Genomic DNA, 25,670 nt, shown 5'->3' on the forward strand with positions numbered 1-25,670 from the left:
GTCCCGTCCCTCCCTCCCCCCATCAGCTTTGATTGGATAACAAAGGTCTGTGAGGGTAGTGGACAGGAGCCACTGTTGTAAAGGTAGACTTGTCACCACAAGTAAACAAACAAACGCATGAAAAAGTGTGGACTTGCCAGCATGCTCACTGGACTCTGATGTGACCAATCACTTTTCTCATTTCCTGCCTCACCTTTGTCCTTCTACTAAGACAGTGTCTCACTAGGCCCTGACATAAGGCGCAGGCTGGCCTTAAACTCAGAGATCTGTTTGCCGCTGCCTCTCAAGTGCTGAGATTAAAGGTGTGTGTCACTAGGAAAGGCCCAGCTGTTTTTTAGGCACTAAAGTCTTGGATCCTGGTGCGAGTTCATCTATCTGCTAGAGCACACTTTCCTCAATGTAGGAAAGTGATCTTTACTAGAATAAAGTGCTAGGGGAAGACCTAAGAAAGGTCAGTATTCCTATTGAAGACATTCAGAGACCCAGGGACCACACTGTGCAATGCAGATAACTAGATGGAGAAATCTTAAAGTCAGGCAGTTACCAAAGGTCACTGACCATGCTTGTGATGGAGGCAGCGGGAGCTGGAGAAGAGGAATTAACTCGGTGCATGGGTGCTGGTGACTTTGACACTCGCTGTTGCCTGTGAACAAATCAATTAACAGTGTCAACTCCAAACTACTCAAGGCCAAGTCCTAAAACGATGTAACTCAAGACCAGTCCAAGAAATTAGTATACCATCACTTACCAGACTTTTCTCAAACATTCAAAATATGAAAAGCTATATCTGAGGGGAAGACAAAAGCTCTGTGTAGTGGGAGTAGTCAATAACCTGAGACAAACCAAGGGATATAGATCAAAGATAGCAACAAGGTAAAGAGGGAAAATAAAGCAGAAGGAAAAAGGGACCAGAATTCCAGAGACCTCGAGGAAGTTACTCAGAGGAAGAAGTGGCATTAAGCTAGGTGAGACCAGCAGGAAGTGAAGGAATAGCTAGGTGGCAGCAGGCTCAGCACTGGGGGGGGGACGGGACACGGGACACGACACATACCCCCCTCTCCCCTCCACAGAGGCAGGTGGATCTCCGTGAGTTTGAGGTCAGCCTACCTACAAATTAAGTTCCAGAACAGCCAAAGCTATAAGGGAAAACCCTGTCTTGGGGGTGGGGATGGAGAGAAGCTAAGGAAATGGAACAAAAGTTCAGGCAGTTATCTAGACTGGCACATACTTTAGTTGTAGACAACACCAGTGGGGTGGCTAAAAGCCTTCAGTTGGGGGTTGGTATACTCCAGAGGGTGGGGCAGCAGCAATTAGCAGTGCCTGCAATTTAACTGATGCTCGCTCTGAGACACTACATCAGATATTTTATAACCCAGTTACATTCATCATGCCCTACCATTTCTGATCTATGCTTATGATCACAGACTTGTGGAAGAAAAAAACTTTTGTTAATGTAGGATGTGTCCACAGACTCCTGACTACCCTGAAACTCACTCACTATGTAGACTAGACTGGTCTTGAACTCAGCATTGTCCTGCTTCTGCCTCCTAAGTTCTGGGATTTGTTTGTTTCTTTCTTGTTTATTGAAACAGGTATTTTCTGTGTAATACTGGCTGTCCCTGAACTCACTCTGTAGACCAGGCTGGCCTCTAACTCACAGAAACCCACCTGACTCTGCCTCTTAAATGCTGGGATTAAAGGTGTATGCCACCATACCCAGTCAAGTACTGGGATTCCTATCCCTATCCATTCTATTTATTCTCACTTTTCCTTGAGGGAAACAGGGATGACATAGAAACAGGTTGAGAAAAAAAAGCTTATGTGTGCTCACTGGCTACTGAGTGCCTCACTGCACCTATAGTCAGTAACTGAAATCCTCTGAATTATAGGTAATTATGGGCTCCAAAATCTGTAAACTTTCCAATCAGTATTCATAAACTCCATGCTACCCCGAGACAAAGTCTGAGCACAGCAATGTATTCTAAGTGTTCATAAGAAAGATCCTCAAACCTGGAGATTTCACATAATTTATCATTTACTCCTTTTTGTAAATACAGCATCTGCGTTAGGCAACACTGTCAGTGCTGAAGACACAACAGTGAACAGAACAGATAAAAGCCTCTAGTCTCAAGGAAGGCTCAGTGCTTTTCAAGGGGGTTCAGCTCCCACTACCCACATAGTTGCTCATGACTACTTTAACTCAACTTCCCCTTTCTGGCCTCTTTAGGATCCTGCTAACATCATGGTACATAGAAACTCATACAGACATATGCACACCCATGCTGGGAGGTGCACTCACACAACATCTTAAAAAGAAAAAAAGCCCTCATCCATTAGCCTTATTGACAAACTTGTAACAATCCTGCATTACAAGATAATCTGTAAGTTTGAAAAACGTGCAATCTATAAGAACAGGAAGCTACATCAAGTTTTGCTCTTCATCATCTCCAAGGGATGAGTAAGCAGAGTGATGAGCACATCCATAACCCCAGCATACAGGAGGGAAAGCTAAGAGACTGAAACGCAGGAACTGGAGAGATAGCTCAGTAGTTAAGAGCACTGGCTGATCTTCCAAAGGTCCTCAGTTAAATTCTCAGCACATGGTGGCTCACAGCCATCTATAAGGATGTGCCCTCTTCTGGTGTGCAGGTGTACATGCAGATAGAGCATTTATAGACATAAATTAAATAAAAATAAAACAGAATAAAATAGAATCTCAAGGCCACACAGTTCAAGGCTGGTGACATTGGGGCCCTGATTTGAAAGACCAAGGGCTGAGCCCAACATAATGGCACACACTCACAATCCAGAAACAGACATAGGAGGATTGTTTAGTTAAGGCTATACAATGGGACCCTGTCTCAAAAAAACAACAGAACAAAATAGAAACAAAGTTGGGTGTGGTGGCGCATGCCTTTAATCTCAGCATTCTGGGAGGCAGAGGCAGGCAGATCTCAGAGTTCAAGTACAGCCTGGTCTGCAGAGTGAGTTCCAGGATAGCCAGGGCCACACAGAAAAATCTTGTCTCAAAACAAGCAAGCAAGCAAAACAAAACAAATAAGGGCTAGTGAGTGTGTGTAACAGAGTGCTTATCAAGCATGTCCAAGGTTCAATACCCAGTACTGTAAAAATAAAAAGTTGGTAGAAACATTGTAAATTAAAAAAAAAAAAATTTACTTGTAATAGAGTATAAGGGCCAATTCTGAGGTAGTTTCTCTCTAACGTCTGACTATTTAGCTAACTGAAACCCAAAAGTCATTTTAAAAATAAGAATACAAAACAGGCAGGCAGTGGTGACACATGCCTTTAGTCTCAGCACTTGGGAGACTGATAGGCCAATCTCTGAGTTTGAGGCCAGCCCACTGTACAGAGTGAGTTCCAGGACAAGAGGTACATAGATAAACCCTGCCTCGAAAGACCAAAAAATCCAAACCAAAGCAGAAAAACTATACACAATTTAAAAAAAAAAAAAAAAAATTAAGGCAGTGATTATTTTTAAAGGTTAGACAGTGGTCACTTGTTTTGGTTTTGTTTCTTTTGAGACAGGGCTTCTCTGGGTAGCCTTGGCTGTCCTGGACTCACTCTGTAGACCAGGCTGGCGTCATACCCACAGGGATCCGCCTGCCTCTGCCTTCAGAGTACTGGGACTGAAGGTGTGCACTACCACCCCCGGCTGACAGTGGTCTGAGGGAGACAAAATGTACTGGCAAAGGGCACATGGCAAGATCCTGGAGAATTCAATTGTATTTCTTCTGTCGATAGCATCTGCAGTATCTTACAAGAGGATCAGCATATGCAACAGTTATTTTTATGATATATGATAAGGGTTACCAATTTCAGGAAGACTGTATTTACAAAAGCACCCAAACCTATGTAAGAAGGATTAGTATTTACCTGCTTCTGAGTCCATCTCTGGTTCTATCCACTTGTGGTTTGCTAAAACCAGGCTGGTAGAAGGGTGCTGTCTGTATTGCAAGGTCATGTGATAGGGCTAGCCCTTCCAAGGCAGCCTGCTGCAGTTCTAGCTGGCTCATCTGCTCAGATGAAACATCAGGGAGACAGTCAGTAAAGGATAAACAAGTTCATGGGGCTGGAGAGAAGCACTGTCTGCTCTTCCAGAGGTTCTGAGTTCAATTCCCAGCAACCACATGGTGGCTCACAGCCATCTATAATGAGATCTGGTGCTCTCTTCTGTCATACAGGTGTACATGCAGGCAGAGCACTGTATGCATAAAACATATAAATAAATCTTTAAAAAAAAAAATGAACAAGTTCAGTGCATTTCCACAAAGGTATGCCTTATGGTTTAAAAGGTAGCTAAGAAAACTGAATACTGCAAATAACTAACTTCTAACTTACGCTGCTAGCCACTTAATGATATTTTAAATTTTTAAATAGTGAAATGAGAGATGGCTCAGTGGTTAAGAGCATTTACTGCTATTGCAGAATATCTGGGCTCAATTCCCAGACCCACATGGCAGTTCACAACCACCCACAACTCCAGTTCCACGGGATCTGATTCCTCTTTAAAAACTGCTTGGGCGATGAGCACACACGGTACATAAACATATATAGAAACAAAACACTTATACACATAAAATGAGTACATCTAAAAAAAAATTTTTAGGGCTGCAGAGATGGCTCAGAGATTAAGAGCACTTTCTATTCCTCCAAAGGTCCTGAGATCTGGTGCCCTCTTCTAGTGTGCAGGTGTGCATGCAAGCAGAAAATAATCTTTAAAGAAAAATTTTTTAAAATTTTAAATAGTTCTCATCACTCAGCAGTTTTCTCTTCTGTATGAAACTGAGCTACAGTCACTATAGAACAAACCATATATCTCATTGATACAATTCAATTCCCTACCCCACAAGCAACAGCAAGAGTGAAACAACAGATACTGGGTCTGAGAAAGAACTCTGACCTGGGCTGTAACAGGGCTCATGGGCTTGCGCATGCCTTGGAATGGATCTCCAAGAAGCTGCTGGGGTCCTGATGGGAAACCTGCCAGAAAATTTCAGAATCAATGAACATCAAGCATTAGAGCACAGGACAGCATAAGCAACCCACTGGCATGATGGCTTTTATCAACAGGAAGTGCTGCTGCTTTGGCCTGATGAGATGCCCCTTCCTTCCCTCTCCTCCCACAATGTGTATGTGGACCTTAAGCAGAGCTCTTTATGGGTTCACCTGCTGGTGTAACCTTCCCAATAAGCTGTCTCCTTTGTCCTTTTCAGAGCTGAGAGTTCTCTAGCTAAGAACACTTCTAGTAGCCAACTGGCCATGCTTGACCAGCCAGCTGGTACTAAAGCAGAGTCCTGAGCTCTGTGCGTCAGACTTTTTCCACACAACTCTATATACAACTGCTGACAAATAGAATGGAAATGACTGAGGCAGAGAGCCAGCCGCCTCCAGTGGGTCAGTGGTAGAAACACGAAGACAGTGGAGTTGCTTCTTCCATAGGTCACTGTTCCCCAACTTCAACTGCTTGCTACAAAGTCACTACTCTGTGACTGGCTCTCCCGTGTAGCCTCAAACTCGTTATATAGCCCAGGGTGGCTTTAAAACTGAAGATCCAGCCAGGTGCAGTGGCCCATGCCTTTAATCCCAGCACTCAGGAGGCAGATGGATCACTCCGAGTTCAAGGCCAGCCTGGTCTAAAAAGTAAGTCCAGGACAGCCAAGGCTACACAGAGAAACCCTGTCTCAAAAAACAAAAACAAAAACCCCTTAAGATCCTCCTGACTCATCTCAAATGCTGATTACAGGAGTGTACAATCATTATTCCTGGCTTTCCTAAAGTTCCTTATTGAGTTTAGAATCCGTATTAATGTTCCAGGACAGGCAGAGCTGTTATACAGAGAAACCCTGTGTCAAAAAAGCAACACCCCCAGCCAAGAATCCAAATTAACTACTTTGAGCTGAATTTTCTAAACGAGAAAACTAAAGAGCTATACGAAGAAGTTCACTATGAACATGACTTAAAAGAATAGCTGGATAATAAACTGTCTTCCATCCTGACTGTATGCACTGTACAGAAATCAGTATAACACATTTATACATTTCCTTTAAAATTCTTTAAGCATACCCCTGAAGACTGCCCAGTCTAGGGAACAAGTGTGACTACGAGGACAGAAGTGGAAGAGTTCCTGAGTTGGGAACCTTTGTCAATGGTGGAGTGCTTAACTGGTAGGCATGAGGCTCTAGGGTTAATCCCACCACTGCTAAAGCACTAGTTACCAATTGGTGATGGTATCCTTGGATGAAGATAGTCGGCTGAGGCTGCTCGAGTTTGAAACACCTGTGACATAGGAGGAGAGGGCGCTCTTTGGCTCAATAAAGATGCAGTGGGCTCCAAGCTCCCCATAAGGCCACTGAGAAGATTGGAAGAAGTAGGTCTCTGAACCGGTTGACCCAGAAGTTCCTACAAGCAGAAATGCCAGATCACTGTGAACAAACCTACTTTTTCCTTCTAGTCAAAAAGTTTTGAAATATGAATTCACTTTTGGAAGCTAGCCAATGACTCGCATGAAGTACTGAGGATCTGGCATCTGTACACGCAAGACATTTCCCCAAATGTTTAGCCACCAACAGATGCTTTAAATTACTCCTACAAATACAGATTAGGTACTCGAGTTCCACAGAAACTACAAACCAGCAATCCAGAAACATTCAAAGCCATCATAATCCACCCACTGGTATTAGCAGCACAGCACAACCACCTTAATAGCAGAACAGCAGTATATAATTACTCTGAGGATCAGTGTAAGCCCTAACATACCTGTAGGATGTTCTTAGGGACAGGCTGGCCTGGAATCTCAGCAGGGGCCAACAAGTGACTTTCAAGGTTTCGCTAAAAAAGATAGGTTTCAACTTCAACACAATTTATACATTGGAGTCCACAAAAATATAACCAACTCACTCCTCCCTCATCCCATGGGTCCCAAAAGATCCTTCCCAAGATGGGCACAGTGGCACGTGCTTTCCCAAGATGGGCACAGTGGCACATGCTTCCCCAAGATGGACAGAGAAACTCTGTCTTTAAAAAGATAAATGGTGGGACTGAGGAGCATTTTACACAATTTATAAGATTTTCACTTTCAAGGAGCACTTAGTAATCATTATCGCTAACAAGATTTATTGAACAAAGAAAGTATTAAAAATAGCATAGTAGTGCACACTTTTTTATTTTTATTTTTTGTAGTGCACACTTTTAATCCGAGCACTTGGGAGGCAGAGACAGGCAAATTGATGTAAATCCGAGGCTAGCCTGGTCTACAAAGTGAAGCCAGGACAGCCAAGGCTACACAGAGAAACCCTGTCTCGAAAAACCAAAACCAAAACACAGTCTGGCAGTAGTAGCACACCTTTAATCCTAGTACTTATGGAGGCAGAGGCAGGCAGATCGCTGTCAGTTCCAGGCTGGCCTGGTTTACAGAGTGAGCTCCAGGACAGACAAGACTACATATAGAAACCCCATCTCAAAAAGCAAACAAGCAAGAAACAAAACCAAACAACAAAGTATTAAAGACAAGGAGGCTGAAGGCAGGCATGGTGGCGCATGCCTTTAATCCCAGCACTCGGGAGGCAGAGGCAGGTAGATAGCTGTGAATTCGAGGCCAGCCTGGTCTACAAAGCGAGTCCAGGACAGCCAAGGCTACACACAGAAACCCTGTCTTGAAAAACAATAACAAAAACCTCCACAAAAAACACTCCCCCCCTAAAAAAAAACCACCACCACCAACAAAAACAAATAAAGACAAGGAGGCTGGAGAGATGGCTCAGTTGTTAAGAGCACTGGCTGCTCCTCCAGTGACCCAATCTGGGCTATGCACTCAGCACCTGTATGATAGCTTAATCATTTATTACTCCAGTTCCAAGGGATCTTCTGGCCTCCATGGCATATGCACATAATGCACACATATACATAGAGATAAAACACTCATACATTTAAAACAAAAATAAATACATCTTTAAAAATAAAACAAAGTCAGGTGCACACCTATAATTCCAGCACTTGGGAGGCAGAGGCAGACAAATCTCTGAGTTTGAGGCCAGCCTGATCTACAAGTTGAGTCTAAGACAGCCAAGGCTACACAGAGAAACCCTGTTTTGAGAAAACCAAATAAATAAATAAAATAAAAATAGAACAAACCATTAGTAACAACAACAACAAAAACAAACAAACATGACAGACTAGGCATGACTGCAGTGCATGCTACTTTTTCTAGCACTCTGGTGGTTGAGGCAGAAGGATCAGGAGGTTTGAGGCAAGCTTGGGCTGCACAGAACATGGCTAGAAGGCAGGCAAGAGACACAGCACTTGCCAAGAATGTACAAGGTCCTGGATTGATCCTATGCATCACAAACTAAAACAAAAACAAGGAACACCACATTTGGCTAGAATTGTTACTGTTTCAAAATTTCAGCTGGGCATGGTAGCACATGCCCTTAAATCCCAGCACTTGGGAAACAGAGGCAGGTGGATTTGAGTTTAAGGCTAGCCTGGAATACATGGTGAATTCCAGGATAATCAGGGTGTCATAGAGAGACTTATCTCAAAACAAACCCCCCAAAACCCAGAAACTTAAATGTTACTATTTCAAGTTAAGCTCCTTTAAAATGTGTCTTATATGCAGGAAAAAATTCAACTCCTCTCTGCTCTGAATCTGGCAGTGGTCTTACTTTGTACATTTAACCTGCTTTCCTACAGTGTGCTCAATACTGTACGATCACTGAGCTCAGCCAGCAGTACTTTCTGATGCAATTCCCATTCCACTAGACAGATCTGTCCAAGCCTATAGCTAGTTTCAAGCCTTTTATTGTTGGTTTTGGAATTGGGGATAAATGCAGATGATTTTAATAAATATATGGCTTACTGGGCTTAGCATATTTGCAGGACAGCCTGCAATTCCATGTAATAGTTTGGGATGAACAACATTACTTAGATGGACAGTGTCAAATGAGAACTAGTATCCAGTAGTAATGACTGAAGACACTGACTTTAGCAGCAGGCCAGGATCTCATATGTCAATCAAGCAACATGGATAAATTCTGAGTTTGTGTAAATATTATCTAGCCATTTTTTTTTAATGTCACCCATCTTATTATCAGGTGTCCTAGGCTCATTCCCTCACACCTGAAACTAGCTATACATAAAATCATTGAAACTCTTAACATCAAACCAAGTGCATTCACAACTCAGGGTCAATACTGTACAATAAAATCAAGGTTGAGATAGCAAATACTGAGTTGTAATTTTCTTTCTCTTCTCTTCTTCCCCCCCCCCTTCTTTCTCTTTCAAGACAGAGTCTATGTAGCCCTGGCAGTATCAAACTTGCCAATCTCTTCTTGCTTCCTCCTCCCAACTGTTCCCACCTCCTTTGTCTCCAGTTCTTTGGAAACCCACACTGAAAAGAAACAAACCTATGACAAGATTTGAATGAAAAAACTAGTCAGTGCCAAACCCCCAAGGTAACAGGAAAGGAGGGTAGGAGAGCTGAATGCAGCTCTTGGTTTTATGAGCCAGGTCTTGCTGTGTAGCTCATGCTAGCATGTATTTACTAGATAGCTCATATTGGCCTTCAATTTATAATCCTTCTGCCTTAATCCCCCAAATGCTAGGATGTGTTCCGTAATTCTTAGAAACATGTGCCCGTCATCTGATAATTCGGATATCTAATATTTCTTTGTGTGAAAATAACTCTGAAGTAGTTTATAGGATCACTCCCCTTTGAGTTGTATGGTATAATGTGAGATATCCTTCAAGAGGGCAGGAAGAAAGGGACCTCTTTGACCTTAACTGTTGGTCAGATAAGAAAAGCTGAAAAATCACTCCCTTCACTTGGTAAAACACAATCAGGGTGGGAGAGATGGATCAGCAGGAAAAATACCTGTTATCAAGTCCGACAACCCAAATTCAATTCTACCACTCTTCGTGTGCAAAAAGAAACTGACTCTCAAGCTGTCCTCTGATTTCTAGACAAGTTGTTCCACACACATGCCCACAAAAATAAACACATGCAGCCAGGTGTGGTGTGGTGCTTCACTCCTGTAATCCCAGCACTCTGGAGGCAGAGGCAGATGGATCTCAGTGAGTCCAGGACAGCCTGGTCTACAAAGTGAGTCCAGGACAGCCAGGGCTACAGAGAGAAACCCTGTCTCGAAAAATAAATAACCCCAAACACCCAAAACAACAACAATAAAAAGCATGCAAAATATTCTTAAAATTCATTTAAAAAAAAGAGAGCGAGCGAGAGAGAAATAAAGAGAGAGAGAGAAAGAGAGAGAGAGAGAGCGCATGCACGCGCCAGAGAGAAAACCCTGTTGCAAAATAAAACCAAAAGAAAAAAGGCAAGGTGAATCAAACATTTATTGTTGTTGACACTTCAGCTAGTTGTAGTTTTCAGCCAAGAAAAGTTGAGGAGGAAAAGAGGCAAAATTCAATTTAACAATTGATACTATACAGCAACTGAGTCGAGGCTTCATTCTCCAGATCTACCTTCTTCCCCATCACTTTGTATCACTAAGGGATAGTGTGATAGGAAAACTTGGCTGAAACTCATTCTCTAAACACTGTTATGATACAGACCAGTACATGTTAAAATAAATCTACAAAAGGGCTGGATAGATGGCTTAGCCATTAAAGGTAGGCTCAGAACCAAAAATATAAGCCTGTATAAACTAGCTTTATGCTTATAAATTAAAAAACAAACAGCTGGGCAGTGGTGGTGCACGCCTTTAATCCCAGCACTCGGGAGGCAGAGGCAGGTGGATCTCTATCAGTTTGAGGCCGGCCTGGTCTACAAAGTAAGTCCAGGACAGCCAGGACTGTTACACACAGAACCCCTCGACAAAACAAAAACAAAAACAAAAAAACCAAACCAAGAAGTGATGGGACTACCACAGCCTGCACCATCATATTCAGTGCCATCATTGGTATTTTGTGAATGTTCTTTTTTTTTTTTTGGTTTTTCGAGACAGGGTTTCTCTGTGTTGCTCTGACTGTTCTGGACTCCTATGTAGACCAGGCTGGCCTCGAACTCTTGGAGCTCCACCTGCCTCTGCCTCCCATGTGCTGGGATTAAAGGCATGCGCCACCACTTACCCAGCCATCATTGGTATTTTAATAAACCTGTGTGGCTGTCTAATCTAGAAAAAAGAGCTGAATGTGGTGGTGCATGCCTGTAATCCCAGCACTCGGAGGCAGGTGGAGCTCTGTAAGTCCAGGACAGCCAGGGCTACACACAGAAACCCTGTATCAACTGACCCCCCCCCCCCCAAAGGAAAGAAAACAGGTAATCTAAGTATGAAAATAAAGAGTTTAGGGCTGAGGAGATGACTTAGCAGTTAAAAACACTGTCTGCTCTCCTAGAGTCCTGAGTTCAATTCCTAGTAACACCATGATGGCTCACAACCATTTATACTATGATCTGAGGCCCTCTTCTGGTCTGCAGGTGTACATGCAGATAGAGCACTCATACAAATCAAATCAATCAATCTTAAGAAAAATTTTACTATAAGAGGTGGGAGAGGTGGTTCAGTGGTTAAGCACACTGGCTGCCCTTTCAGAGGACCTGTATTCAGTTCCTATCACCTACATGGTGACTCACAATCATCTGAAACTCCAGTTCTGGGGGTAGGAGTGGGGTGTCTGATGCCCTCTTTTGGCCTCTGTGTACACTAAGCATGTATGTAACCCACAGACAAAATGCAAAAATTTTACTATAAAATCTTTTTTTATGGTATGGCTAGGCAATGGTGGTACACGCCTTTAACCCCAGCCTTTGGGAGGCAGAGGCAGGTGGATCTCTGTGAGTTCGAGGCCAGCCTGGTCTACAAAGTGAGTCTAGGACAGCCAAGGCTACACAGAGAAACCCTATCTTGGAAAAAAAAAAGGGGGGGGGACACAAACAAACAAACACCAGGTGGCCATGGCTGGTCCTGCACTCCTGATCCTCTCATATAATAGGGTTACAAGCATGCATCACTATGTTCAGTTCAGCTCAAGGGATACATTTATTTTTTTCTACTTTTTGCGATGGTAACCCCACATATGAGGTATGTGTTTGCCACAACTCAATTGTTTTCTTTTCTTAGGAAAGACCTTTTATAAAGTTATGCAGGAATTGCACTAGACTGAATTATTCAATCATCCTAGTGTCCCAAATATACACACTATCTACAGATATGCTTTCTCTAGTATCAAATAGCACAGTTAAGGAACAAACATACACCAAGGACCAAACAACTTGTACAGAAATTTCCAATCACTCAGAACACCTTCATAAAACCCATTTATTACTGCAGTGGGAGGAGATACAGAAACAGGAAAAAGAGGCTGGGTGAGGCTGTACTGAGTACTTACACTGACTCTGGGCTGAGTAGGCAGCGTCCCGCTTGCCTTCATGGTGCTCACTAGTTTGTTGAATGCAGTCATATCTCCATCTTTCTTGAGTTGTCGATTGCTAGTTACAGCACTCAGGGTCTCCTCTAAATGTTCTGCCATGAAGGGAGTTGAATTCTTCATTTGCTGGTCCACTTTCAAGCCCTTGAGCCCTGCTTCTACCTCTTCCACTGAAAGTACAACCCCTGAATGTGCTGAGAAGTTGAGAAAGTTCTTGTTACACTAAGCAAAGGGGTATTTGGTAGGAATTCTCATTGGCTGTCATGACAATCATTTTATAACTCAAATAAGGCTGTCAAAAGGCTGACACTAAAATAGAGATACTGAACACTTAAAGTAAGTTTCTTAGTAGGAGTAAGGCTGCAATTATGTACATAGAAAGAGATAGCTGGACATGGTGTTGCACACCTTTAATCCCAGCACTCAGGAGGCAGAGACAGACAGATTTAAGTGAGTTTCAGGACAGCCAGGACTAATGAGACCCTCTCAAAAAAAAAAAAGGAGGGGGGGGGGGGGGGGGGGAGGAGTAGCATGGCACATGCTTGCAGAAATGGCTCAGTGGTTAAGAGCACATATTGTTCTTACAGAGGACCGAAGTTTAATTTCCAGCACCTGGGCTGGAGAGATGGCTCAGAAGTTAAAAGCACTAGCTGCTCTTCCAAAGGTCCTGAGTTCAATTCCCAGTTACACCACATAGGGGCTTAATTCCAACACCCACACCAGACAGTTTACAACTGCCTGGAACTCCAGTTTCAGAGACTTTGTACTTCTCTTACCCCAAACACATACACAAACAGACAGACATCACATAAATAATAAAAAAGAAATAAATAAAATAAACTACACCAAAAATATTTAGATGCTAGGATCTGGGATGGAAGAACTGTGGGGTATGAGTTTTCAAAACTTGGTAAGACACCTACATGGTGAATTCCAGTATAAGAACTACATAGAAAGACATTGTCTCAAAAATTTGAAAAGAGCCTGCCTATCATTCAGAAAGATACCTTGTAATGGATCTGTCCAGACTTTACTACCAGACACAAGAGCCCAGACAGCTCAACGGCAACAGGACTGCACCGAGCTCTCGTAGCACTAACTGAGGGCAAGGACTTGCTGCCTAAGTGAGAAACAGGCGAGCTCTGCTTGGGAGGACAGAACCCTTCAATGGGCTGTTGCAGCTGGGACCTAAAGAGAAACTGGAGTCAGGTGTGGTGCGCACCTTTAACACCAGCGCTCTGTTAGGCAGGGGCCAGAGGGTCAATCTCGCCTATCCAGCAAGTCTTAGGCTAGCCAGAGCTTAAAGGACTCAAGGCTCTGTGGCACCATGCCTGTATCTATTTGAAAAACATTAACCACATCCTGTCATGCACCTGACCTGACGGGAAACAGCACACTAGAGCTGTTCTTTGAGAACACGTAAACTTCAAGTAGCTAAAGCAGATTCTCAACACTTACAGCTCTCCTTAAGTTTCTCTTTATTTGCAGAAAGGCTAGAGAGAAGAGGTTTTAAGTCGACTTTGGCTTTCTGTAGCATTTCTAAAATGTCCACTTTATTTTCAGCATGGTCTTCCGATGGTATAGGAGCAAAATAATTCCCCGAGTTCTGTCCAGGAGAGAGGACGGCTTGCTCCAGACCTGATTTTGTAAATAAACAAATTCACAATTGGTCCTAATGAGCAGTAAAAACTTGCCTTTCAAAGCATGAAAAGAACAAAAACTGAAGGCTTTTCAGTATCCAAAACCTCTTTAACCCTAGCAGACTACTAACTGATGAAGACAAAATGAAACATGGCAAGGGAGGCCCAAGTGACATACAAGGCTTCAATGATGTTACCTGCGAGTCTCTCAAGTTCTTCATGGGGTGTGGATCCGAGGCTGCTGGATCTGCTTCCTGACCGGCTTGGGTTAGAGAACCACCTACTGAAGCGGCTGGCAGAGACTGACCCTTCTCCCAGAACGTCTTCTATCATCTGACAAGACAGAGGGGCTAGGATGACAGTCTATAGGTGCCCAGAGCTTAGGGTTCAAGTCTTTTTCCTCTTCCTGATCATTTCTGAGCAACTCACACTTGGACATAAAAAAGCACAGACCTCCCAGGCACATATAGCAAAACCTCAGCGTTACTTAGATGTGGCAGTTCTCTTCCATTTGCCCCATTAGAAAAGCTATCTTCAGGAGATTCATTTTCAAAACCACAATGCAGCACCAGAGTGAAGCACTCTGACACCATGTTGATTGTCAGACACTGCTTAAGATGGAACGACTGAAGGAAACCCTTGGTTGCAACCTGGTAGCCTCAGGATTGAAAGGAATATCATGCAATTCAAGCCTTGAGAAGCCAAAAGATAGAATCAGAGCTAAAAAATGATCATTATTCCAGCCAAACATGGTGCCACACATGTAATCCCAGCACTTGGGAGGTTAAGGGCAACTGGGTTGAACACTGAGAACCTGTCTCAGAAGAAAAAAAGCATCAAAAGGAAAAATATACAGAGGATAACAACTCCAGCCAAAGTGCAGTAAGTGGATATAAAAGCACAATAAATGGTACCTCTTAGTGGAACAAATAAATGCACACAAAATACAACCAATTTAGTGTAAACAGGAAGGATATATATACATATAAACACCAAAACCACCCAAAAGGTATAGTTACTGTTTCATATGTTTAAAAATATCAAACTTTAGGGCCAGTAATACGGCTCAGCAGGTAAAACAGCACTTGTAACACGAGCCTGATCCCCTGAACCCATGGAAGGTAGAAGGAGAACCAACTCCAAAAAGCTGTCCACCCACCGACGCCCACATCCATACTGTATAGTGCAGGACTGTAGTCACCCACACTAAAACCAACACATTTTAAAGGTACCTCCCCCCATGCTCCCCCCTTTTGGTTTTCAAGACAGGGGTTCTATCTGTAGCCTTGGCTATCCTGGAACTCACTTTGTAAATCAGGCTGGCCTCGAACTCACAAGAGCTCTGACTGCCTCTGCCGCCTCCCACGTGCTGGGATTAAAGATGTGGGCCACTGGCCTGACAAATTTGGTCTTTTTTTTTTTTTTTTTTTTTTTTTTTTTTTTGTTTTTTCGAGACAAGAGTTTCTCTTGTAGTCTTGGGCTCCCTTTGTAGATCAGACTAGCTTTGAACTCAGAGATATGCCTGCCTCTGCCTCTTGGTATTGGGATTACAGGGTCAAGTTTGGTCATTTTAAAAACAGGAGCAAGTATGACTGTGACAGCAGAACTTCCTTCCTGCATAGGAACTGGATACAGTTTTAACCTGTAAATCAGACATCCTTTGCTATGTCCTCTATAGCTATCAGCTGATGGAGGAGCTAGGAACTGTGATATTTCAGCTGTCCTTATAGAGGTTTTTAAAAGACTTAAAAAGATGAATATATATATACACACATATATATGAATATGTATACATATATATTTGGGGAGTGGGTACATGCCTTTAATCTTGGCATTTGTGAAGCAAAGGTAGGTGAAATCTCTGAGTTCCAGGCCATCTAAGGCTACATAGAGAGACCCTGTTTGAAAGCAAAACAAAAGATAACCCTCCCTGGGGTGGGGATGGGGAGGTGGGGGGATCACTAGGTCAAATTTAACCTTAATTAGCTGTTCCATCCTTTTAAAATAAAACTAAAAAGTTTTTAAAGGTGGGTTTGAGGGGGAGGGAGAGTGAACAGTATCAAGCACATTACATAACTCTCAGGGTTGGGGATGTAGCTCATTGGTAGAGAGCTAAGCACTTGGGTTTGGTCCTTAGCTCTGGGGAAAAAAAAGACAAAAGACAAAATACAGCTCTCAAAGAATTAATAAGAATGTATTTTATGAGCTGGGCGTGGTAGCGCATGCCTTTAATCCCAGCACCAGGGAGGCAGAAACCCTGTCTCGGTGGGGGGGAGGGGATGACGACAAAAACAAACAAACAAAAAATACACACACACACACATGTATTTTATGAAATGCTTTGGATGTAGACCCAGAAGCTATGTTTAAATATACTTGTGGAATAGTTAAGGCATCATTAAAAGAGACAATAAAAAAAATTTAAAAATTAGAAAAAATAAAGACGGGCTCGACAGTCAGACTAGTCTTGAAATAACTATGTAGTTCCAGCTAACCTGGACTCAAACTCCTCTTGTCTCAGCATTCCAAATGCCAAGATTATAAATGTGTATCTCCACACCCAGATTCTACACGTCTGTGTATATATGTGCATGTGCACATATGTATATGTGCAAGTAGAAGCCAAGAGGTTGATGATAGGCACCTTCCTCAATTACTCTCTGCTTTATAAATTGAGGCAGGGACTCCACTTGAACCCACAGCTCACCAAACAGTTCAGTTAGCCAGCTTGCTCCAAGAATTCTGTCTCTACCTTCTGTGTGCTGGGATTACAGGAGGCCACCATGCTGCCTCAAGACTTACTTGTGTTCCAGAGCTAGATCTAAATTCCATTCAGTGTTCACACTTACAAAGCAAGGATTTTATCCACTGAGCCATCTCTCTAACTTCTCCATCCACATTTGCAAATGTGGGGTTACACTCACCGAAGCCAAGCCTGGAACCTTGTCCAGGTTAAAGAACTCATTAAAGTCAAATTCTCCTGGGGACTGTTCTGGTAGGACAACATCCCTTGGAACCTCCTGATCAGCAGAAGGCTCTTGGGCCAGGATGACTTCCACCTCGTCCTCTTCAGCCACCCCTCCATTGCACTCCACTATGCCTGAAAACAAAACCAGGACAGAAACCATGTGTTGAAGTACACACTCCAGCCTCACTCTGTGCCTTTAGCCATCAGAATAGCCACGCAGGATTGTAAACAGACTTACTGTGTAGGTACTGCACTTCTGTACTTCCTATAAGAAAGCATTAGTACCTCCTTTCTCGGTAAACTGGGAGAAAAATCCTTGCTAAGTACACAGAACACTCACAGAGTAGGGAAAGGACTGAGGCCCCATCCTTAAATATGTCAAGTTTTCTATGCTATATTTAGCTTTCTTTTCTTTAAAAAAAAAAAAAAAAATGTTGGCATGATAGTAAATGCCTTAAATCCCAGCATTTGGAAGGCAGAGGCAGGCAGATCTCTGTGACTTTGAGGCCAGTCTGGTCTACAAAATGAGTCCAGGATACCCAGGGCTATTGTACAGAGAAACCCCATCTCATAAAACAAACCAAAACAAAATAATAATAAAATTTATTTATTTCTCTGTGTATGTGTGAGTGTGTATGCTTGTTTTCGTTTGCCCAGGCATCTGGAAAGGCCAGAAAATGTCGCTGGCTCCCTCTTGGGGATTTATTTACATATACACCTATTTTTGAGCAGCCTGATGTGGGTAATTGGAACTGAACTAGGGCTTCTGAAGTCAAATTAATTAGCACTGTGTTTACACATGCATCTGGTATAACTGTGTATGAGAACTTTTCACTTGTCTACAAGGCTGGCTGTAGCACACTACCAATGTAAAGTTTGAGAAGACCTCTACAAGCAGATAACCTGCTCCAATCAGCTCTGTCTTATTCTATAAGGCCAGATATATCTGAAATTCAGTAATGTCCACTTCTTTTAAGATGGGAAGACAGGCTAAGCAAAATAATAGTTGCTAATATTTTAATTTTAGACAAATATGAGCTAAACAGAACAAACTCCACTTATTTGTAAGTGATTAAAACACACACACACACACACAACCTTGCTGGGTGGTGGTGGCGCACGCCTTTAATCCCAGCACTTGGGAGGCAGAGGCAGGTGGATCTCCGTGAGCTCGAGACCAACCTGGACTACAGAGCTGCAGAGCGAGTTCCAGAACAGCCAGAGCTGTTACATAGAGAAACCCTGTCTTGAAGAACAAAACAAAAACAAAAATCTTTCAGAAATCTTAAATTAGCTTATTTCCATTTAAGTTTATTTTAACTTCTTTGGACGATAGCACTAATTATCACTAAGGGGTTTCCCCTATTACCTGCCAAAAAATATGTATTTTTTTTCAAATTATACCTAAAATAGGTACCCAGTAGAGTCTGAGAATTTTTTATTCTTTTTAAGTTTTTTCAAGACAGGGTTCTGTGTGTTGTCCTGGCTGTCCTCAAACACACAGTGATTCACCTGCCTCTGCCTCCTGAGTGCTGGGATTAAAGGTGTGTGCCACCATGCCCAGCTACTCTTTTGTTCTTTTAACTAGATGATGATGATGATGATGATGATGATGATTATTATTATTATTTTGATGTGCCTTGGTGTTTTGTCTGCATGTATGTCTGACTTAGTGTGTCAGATCCTCTGGAACTACAGTTACAAACAGTTATGAGCTATCATGTGGGTGCTGGAAACTGAACCTGGATCCTCTGGAAGAGCAGTTACTGCTCTTAACCACCGAGCCATCTCTCCAGGCCCAAGTCTGATTTCTTATGACTACACTTCATAATCAATGATAAAAGTATGCCTTAAAGATTTGGCAGGCACTGTCTTTACAAGCAGACCTGTCTCAAAAATAAAATAAAGTCGAAACACTAAAAACTTACCATTTACAAACTGGCACCCATTGCTAAATGTACAATTAAGGTAATAATCATCATATATTACTTTAAAACAAGTTCCAAGTTTGTACTGACCTTCCTTCACAGAGGCAGTCCGTCGCCTCGTTCTCTTTCTCCCTTTGTGATCCTCCTCCAATATTTTATCATCAAAGCCAGTCAACTCTATTGTTTCAGACTGACTAGTGGGTCCAGCTGAAAACCATTCTGGTTCTTCCTCAGTGTATGAATCATTTCTTCTACGCTCACCAAAGACACGTTTATTATCTGCAAACTCTCTCTGAAAAAGTACAAAAGGCAAGTCTGAAAAACGGTTAAGTTCTAGTGAAAGCACTGTGACTAGTCTTAACGAATTAATGACAGAAGCAGAAGGCAGATGCTGTGCTGTGAATCTGAAGTGCACCACCACTCTTGAACTGCTTGCAAGAATGCACTTGTTTAGTTAAGACAGAGCTGTGGTCCCCAGCGTCTCAAAGTGACTGGTTGAGCTAGGAGGATGCAAGTCAGAGCTAGGGCACTTGCCACCATGTGTGTGGCCCTAGGGTTGATTCTGTATCATCAAGAGAGGAACAACAGAGTAATGCAATACAAAGGAGACTATCACATTTCCAAGCTCTTGAGAAGCAAGGGGGCCAGAGGACAAACCCTGAAGCGCTTGTCCTTGTAGTCCCTGTCTCGGTCTCGGTCTCTCAGGTCCCGCAGGTCCTTGTCATTAAGACGGTGATCCTTTTCAAAGGCCCGGGCACAGATTATCCTCCCACTGCCAACCCTTCGTCCACCAAGCAGGCGAAGCCCATCGCCGTCTTTCTCCAAAGGACTTCCAGAGCGGCGGGAGCTAACAGCAGCTGTCACGTGGCAGCCACCTCCAAAGCTTCGTCTCTGTGGGCTGAGAACAACATCTAAGTCATCTTCTTTCACACGTTCTCGTGGATCTGAAAAGACACCAGAAAGAAAAAGCTAAACAAACTGAAGTCTCAGATATCATGTCTGTAGCTGGCAGGAGGATGCAAAGTGTCAGAAAGAAGGCATCGCTAAAACTGGGCTTATCAAAAGATTCAGGGTAAAAAACTTATTTATTGTATATGTATATGCTATGGCCCATGTGTGGAGGTCAGACAAAATTTTGTGGATAGGTTCTTTCCTTCTACCATGTGGGTCTGTAAGGATCTAACACAGGTTGTCAGGTGTGGCAGCAGTGCCTATACCTGTCTGTTGAGCCACCGCCTCATTGGCCCTTTATGATTTTTTTTATATTAAATTAAAAAAAAATTTTTTTATTATTTTCTCTTCAGAGAAACAAATGGATTTCATAATAAATGACTCTATGATTAATCTGCTTTTATTATGACTAAGGCTTTATATATATAATTCTTAACTAATCTTTTGTCCATTAATAAAATGACATGTCAGTATTTGAAATAACCAAAATGCTTAAAAAGTAATCAACAGTGATCAGAGGGATATTCATACACACAAAAATGATCTTTTTTACAGTCCATTTGTATGCATGTAATTTCAGCATTTAAAATACTGAAACAGGAAGATTATTATGAGTTCAAACCCCTAAACTTGGTTCCACATTCAACAACATTTAATTTAAATAAAATGCACCTAGATGTGAAATGTAAACTATAAGAGCACACCTTTGCTGCTGGTTCAACAAAGTGTTTTTGAGGCACAGACACAAGAATATCTACCATTCTTTATAAAAGCCTGGTAAGCACGGTTGGTTCCCAGTTTAAAATCACAGCATATTAAATTCAGTAATTAAAAAAAAAAGACCTTTGGGCCAGGTGGTGCACACCTTTAATCCCAGCACTCTGGAGGCAGAAGCAGGTGGATCTCTGTGAGTTCGAGGCCAGCCTGGTCGACAAAGTGAGTCTAGGACAGCCAAGGCTACACAGAGAAACTCTTGTCTGGAAAAACAAAACAAACAAACAACAAACAAAACATAAAACCCTGGTAGCTAAGAATGAAACCAGCAGTCAGGAGCATGTTCCTAAATCACACTACCATTTATATATGACTTACCTGCTATTCTGCGCACTAGGGAAGGTCGGTCTGATTCTGGCTCTTTCTTCAGATTTTCCACTGGTGAGTTCCTCCCTGAAACTGGGTAGAGAGAAGCATGCCACTTCTCAGGGTCCCAGACACCATCACTACAGGTTAGAGGATAGCATTAGTTAATGTCTGTAGATTAATTTTTTTTTTCCTGTAGATTAATTCTAATAGGTCCTTATTTCTAAACTTCATGGTTGCTTCAGAATGAATCCCTAAGCCGGGCGTGGTGGCGCACGCCTTTAATCCCAGCACTCGGGAGGCAGAGGCAGGCGGATCACTGTGAGTGTGAGGCCAGCCTGGTCTACAAAGCGAGTCCAGGACAGCCAAGGCTACATAGAGAAACCCTGTCTCGAAAAATCAGACCAAACCAAACCAAAAGAAAACAAAAAACCAGAATGAATCCCTATTCAAAATGAAAACAGTAATAATAAACGGTAATTAATTCAGTAACAGTTTGTTGATGATCACATAACACCAATAGGTACTTGAAAGGCAGAAGTCTGTACACAAATGAAATTGGCAGTCCATAAACCCTGGGCTCTGTATGAGCTACAGTAACTGTCCAACACAAAGATCGTTCCTAAGTTTTGAGAGACAGCTTTTACCAGAAGTTTCTCTTAGAAAGTATGGTGTGTATTTTTCTACAATTTTTGCGTGTGCTTGGGTGTGTTGTTGTTTTGAGACAGAGTCACACCAAACAGCTTTGGTGGAACTGGAGCTATGTCGCCTCAGATCTACACAGATCATTCTGCCCCAGCTCCTGAGTGAGGCAGGCACCACCACACTGGGCTAGAATTTCAATGTGTATTCACAGTTTTTTCCTAAGTAGGACAGCTCTTGGAGTCTTTCTTGCTTTCTGTTTGTTTGTGATCAGACCCACCAGTGCTCTATCTGCTTTATCCTTTAGCCATGAAGTCACTTCTTGAAAGAGCAAGCCAACAGTTCTCCAGCCCTCACAATAGGGAGATATTATCTACCTTCTAGGGTCTCTGTGAGGGATCCAACAAATGCTCACTCTCAAATAAAAAGAAAGGCAACAGAGGAAGCTTTACTTCACTCTTTAGTATTGTCACTAGGCACAATATCTAATTAGCATGAAAGTTAATATGTCTGCTCAGGATAACTGTTTTATACAAAGAAAAAAGTTTTAGTGGAGAGATGGCTCAGAGGTTAAGAGCACTGACTGTTCTTCGAAAAGTCCTGAGTTCAATTCCCAGCAACAACATGGTAGTTCACACCGTCTTTAACGTGATATAATGCCCTCTTCTGGTCTGCAGGTGTACATGCAGAGCACTGTATATAGAATAAATAAATCTTAAAAACAAACCCCCCCCCAAACAAACACCCAAACAGAGCCCAGTATGGTGGCACACATGGGAGGCAGAGGCAGGTGGTTAGCTGTGAGTTTGAGGCCAGCCTGGTCTACAAAGAGAGTCCAGGACAACCGAGGCTACACAGAGAGACCCAGTCTCGAAAAACAAAACAAAACAAAACAAACCCAAGGGGACTGGAGAGATGGCTCAGTGGTTAAGAGCACTGCCTGCTCTTCCAAAGGACTTGGGTTCGGTTCCCAGCACCCACACGACAGCTCACAACTGTCTGTAACTCCAAGATCTGACACCCTCACACCAATACACATAAATTAAAATTAAATTTAAAAATTAAAAAAAAAAAATCCCACAACAAGAAAAAGAAATTACTCATACACTAAGAAATATATAGGGTATTGCATGTTTTCAGATCATTTTTTACCTAGCTTCTTCAAACCAAAGCCCTTTGCCTTTTCTTAAGGAACCTAAGACACAATGAGGCTAATAGGAAGAGCTCTTTGATAAAGGTCTCAGAGCCATCCTTCCCCAAAGCACTTTTTTGTTGTTGTTGTTTCTGAGACAGCGTTCTCTCTGTAGCGTTGGCTGTCCTGGGCTCACTTTGTAGACCAGGCTGGCCTCAAACTCACAGCTATCCGCCTGCCTCGGTCTTTTTTTTTTTTTTTTTTTTTTTTTTTTTTTTTTAAACAATATTTATTTATTTATTTATTATACAGTGTTTACCTGCATGTACACATGCTCACCAGTAGAGGGCACCAGATCTCATTATAGATGGTTATGAGCCATCATGTGGTTGCTGGGATTTGAACTCAAGACCTCTGGAAGAGCAAGACAGTGCTCTTAACCTCTGAGCCATCTCTCCAGCCCCCTGCCTCGGTCTTAAACAAGTGAAATCACAGCAAGAACCACAGGGTCTGGGAAAGAGACACTGGCAGAAAGACTCCTTGGCCTAAGTCTGTCCTAAGACTGTAACTGAATTACCCTGTAGTTTAGTTGCAGTACTGGTTAGCTGGTGGCCATGTTATTAACTCTTGAAGTACCTCCCTCAGTCATGGTGCTACCAAAACAACAACTTTCCAACAATGCAATTATTTTTGTTTAAATTTATTTTTGATGCTCGTTATCTTCTTTGGGTCGACCTCAAAGATGATGAGCATCAAAGAACCTCCTTATGGAGTTGGCTTCAAATTTGGCACACCAGCCACTGGGCAAAATGTCCAGTTTCTGCCACAGATAGAATTCTGTGAGCAAGCTTAGATGCAGGAAGAGTTGATGGCTGAACTCTGCCAATACAGGGTAAGCAAGTCCTCAATAGTTCCTGCCTTGCAAATAAGTATGGCAGAGATATTGGGCTAGAAGGCCGAAGATAAGGCTCCAACATTATAGAGAGTGTTGGGTAACTGTTTAGGCAGTGAACTGTCATTTTTTTCATTTTGGAAGCTGCTAACTTACACTACAGGTTCTACTCAAGTCTCTGAGAAGGGTTGAAGACTAGATAGTTTAGTTTTACAATCAAGTTTAGTTGGTTAGGAGATAAGATCTTTTTAGATCAAGATAAAGGATTTAAGCTAATAGAGATGAGATATGGATATTGAATTTCATTCTGAAATTTAGACCCAACAAGAAAGATGTTTATTTCAAGTTTGACAAATAAAATAGCAAAATCACTATGAATGTAACATTTATAGAACTCATGATTGTCTCATGGTTCTCCCTGCGGCATGTAGTTTATTTTATTCATGTGTATGTAATAAATATTTTTTATTTACTTATTTTTAAATTTACCTTTTAATTTTAAATCTACGTGCATATGTGTGTGTATTTACATATTAGTGCAAGTGTGAAATTGGCCAGGGGTGTTGGATGCCCCTTAAGCTGGAGTTTACAGGTGGATGTGGGTGCTGACCACTGAAAGAGCAGTACAGATGCTTAACTGTGGAGCCATCATTCCCAGCCCCCAACAATGCAATTCTTAACAGTAACAGTCATACCTGTCATATTTTTCAGAAAGGCATGATGGCCTCTGTTTGGAGTAGGGACGTTCTTTTATATCCAAGAGCTCCTCCTAAAAAGAGAAATCACATGAGAATTTTGAATCACATTTCTCAGGCCACATACTTCTAATTTATTTCCCGCTGTATGTCTACTTTAAGCACTTTACACAATTTAGTTGGAGGAGGGGAGGATATTGAGGAAAGTTCTCAAGACTCATATTGAGTTTTCCAGCCTCTACTTCCTAAGTGCTGGGGTCATAGATGTAGCTTTCACATGATTCTTACAATTTTGGACATAAAATTCCAAAAGGACTAGAATTGGATCACAGAACTTATAAGAAGCTCAAACAAGATTATCTATCAAGCATTGGTGTTTTGCCTGGATGCATGTCTGCATGGGGGTGTCAGAGTCTGGAGTTACAGACAGTTTTGAGTTGCCATGTGGGTGCTGGGAATTGAACCTGGGTCCTCTGGAAGAGCAGTCAGTGCCCTTAACCACTGAGCCATGTCTCCAGCCCCTACATTAATTCCATCCCCTGCTGCTCCTCTTTTTGTTGTTTGAGACAGAGCTTCCCTATGTACCCTTGGCTGTCCTGGACTTACTTTGTAGACCAGGTTGACCTTGAACTCATGGATCTGCTGCCTCTACCTCCCTGAGTCCTGAGACTATAGGCATGTGCCAGTGCACCTATCACATCCCCCTTAAGTGTAATGAAATTTCAAGAATAAAGAACAGAAAAAACAGTGGTGGTGCACATCTTTAATCCCAGCACTCAGGAGGCAGAGGCAGGCTGTAGGTTCAAGGCCATCCTGGTCTAGAACCCTATCTCAGAAAAAAAAAGAAAGGGGGGAAAAAGAACAGAAAAAAAAAAAAAGAGCCGGGCGTGGTGGTGCACGCCTTTAATCCCAGCACTCAGGAGGCAGAGGCAGGTGGATCTCTGTGAGTTCGAGGCCAGCCTGGTCTACAAAGTGAGTCCAGGATGGCCAAGGCTACACAGAGAAACCCTGTCTCGAAAAACCAAAACCAAAAACAAAACAAAAAAACCCATCCAAATACTGTTTAAGTAATTCATTTACTCATGCGAGTATGAATAATGTACATGTATGTGTTGTACAGACACATGTGCCCATTCATCCTCAGAAATAAAAAGGACTTCAGATCCCTCTCAACTGAATCAACAGCTGTTTACAGGAATGCCCAAGCTTGTTATGTGGTCCTGGGACCTCTGCTCCTCATGATCGCTTAGCAAATGCTCTCTCTCAGCCTCTGAACTATCCGTCCAGCCCCGCCCCCCTCCCCACACTGCCTAGCTTTTGCTGTAAGGTCTGGTGATCTA

General features: G+C 42.5%; 1 protein-coding gene across 1 annotated transcript in view; it reads right to left on the reverse strand.

Annotated features, from left to right (window-relative positions):
* Eif4enif1 (eukaryotic translation initiation factor 4E nuclear import factor 1) overlaps window positions 1-25,670 on the reverse strand; it is a 41,651-nt gene that overhangs the window by 4,968 nt on the left and 11,013 nt on the right. The window contains exons 3-15 of the mRNA XM_051165286.1: window positions 24,331-24,404; window positions 20,982-21,109; window positions 19,596-19,882; window positions 19,029-19,230; window positions 16,967-17,142; window positions 14,240-14,375; window positions 13,861-14,040; window positions 12,364-12,596; window positions 6,778-6,849; window positions 6,237-6,420; window positions 4,922-5,001; window positions 3,895-4,034; window positions 559-643 (exon numbers count right to left, since the gene is read on the reverse strand). Of these exons, the coding sequence (XP_051021243.1) occupies window positions 559-643; window positions 3,895-4,034; window positions 4,922-5,001; window positions 6,237-6,420; window positions 6,778-6,849; window positions 12,364-12,596; window positions 13,861-14,040; window positions 14,240-14,375; window positions 16,967-17,142; window positions 19,029-19,230; window positions 19,596-19,882; window positions 20,982-21,109; window positions 24,331-24,404 (1,977 nt within the window). The remainder of the gene's footprint in view (window positions 1-558; window positions 644-3,894; window positions 4,035-4,921; window positions 5,002-6,236; window positions 6,421-6,777; window positions 6,850-12,363; window positions 12,597-13,860; window positions 14,041-14,239; window positions 14,376-16,966; window positions 17,143-19,028; window positions 19,231-19,595; window positions 19,883-20,981; window positions 21,110-24,330; window positions 24,405-25,670) is intronic.

Source organism: Acomys russatus, chromosome 22 (genome assembly GCF_903995435.1).
Source record: "Acomys russatus chromosome 22, mAcoRus1.1, whole genome shotgun sequence".
NCBI classification, from domain to species: Eukaryota; Metazoa; Chordata; class Mammalia; order Rodentia; family Muridae; genus Acomys; species Acomys russatus.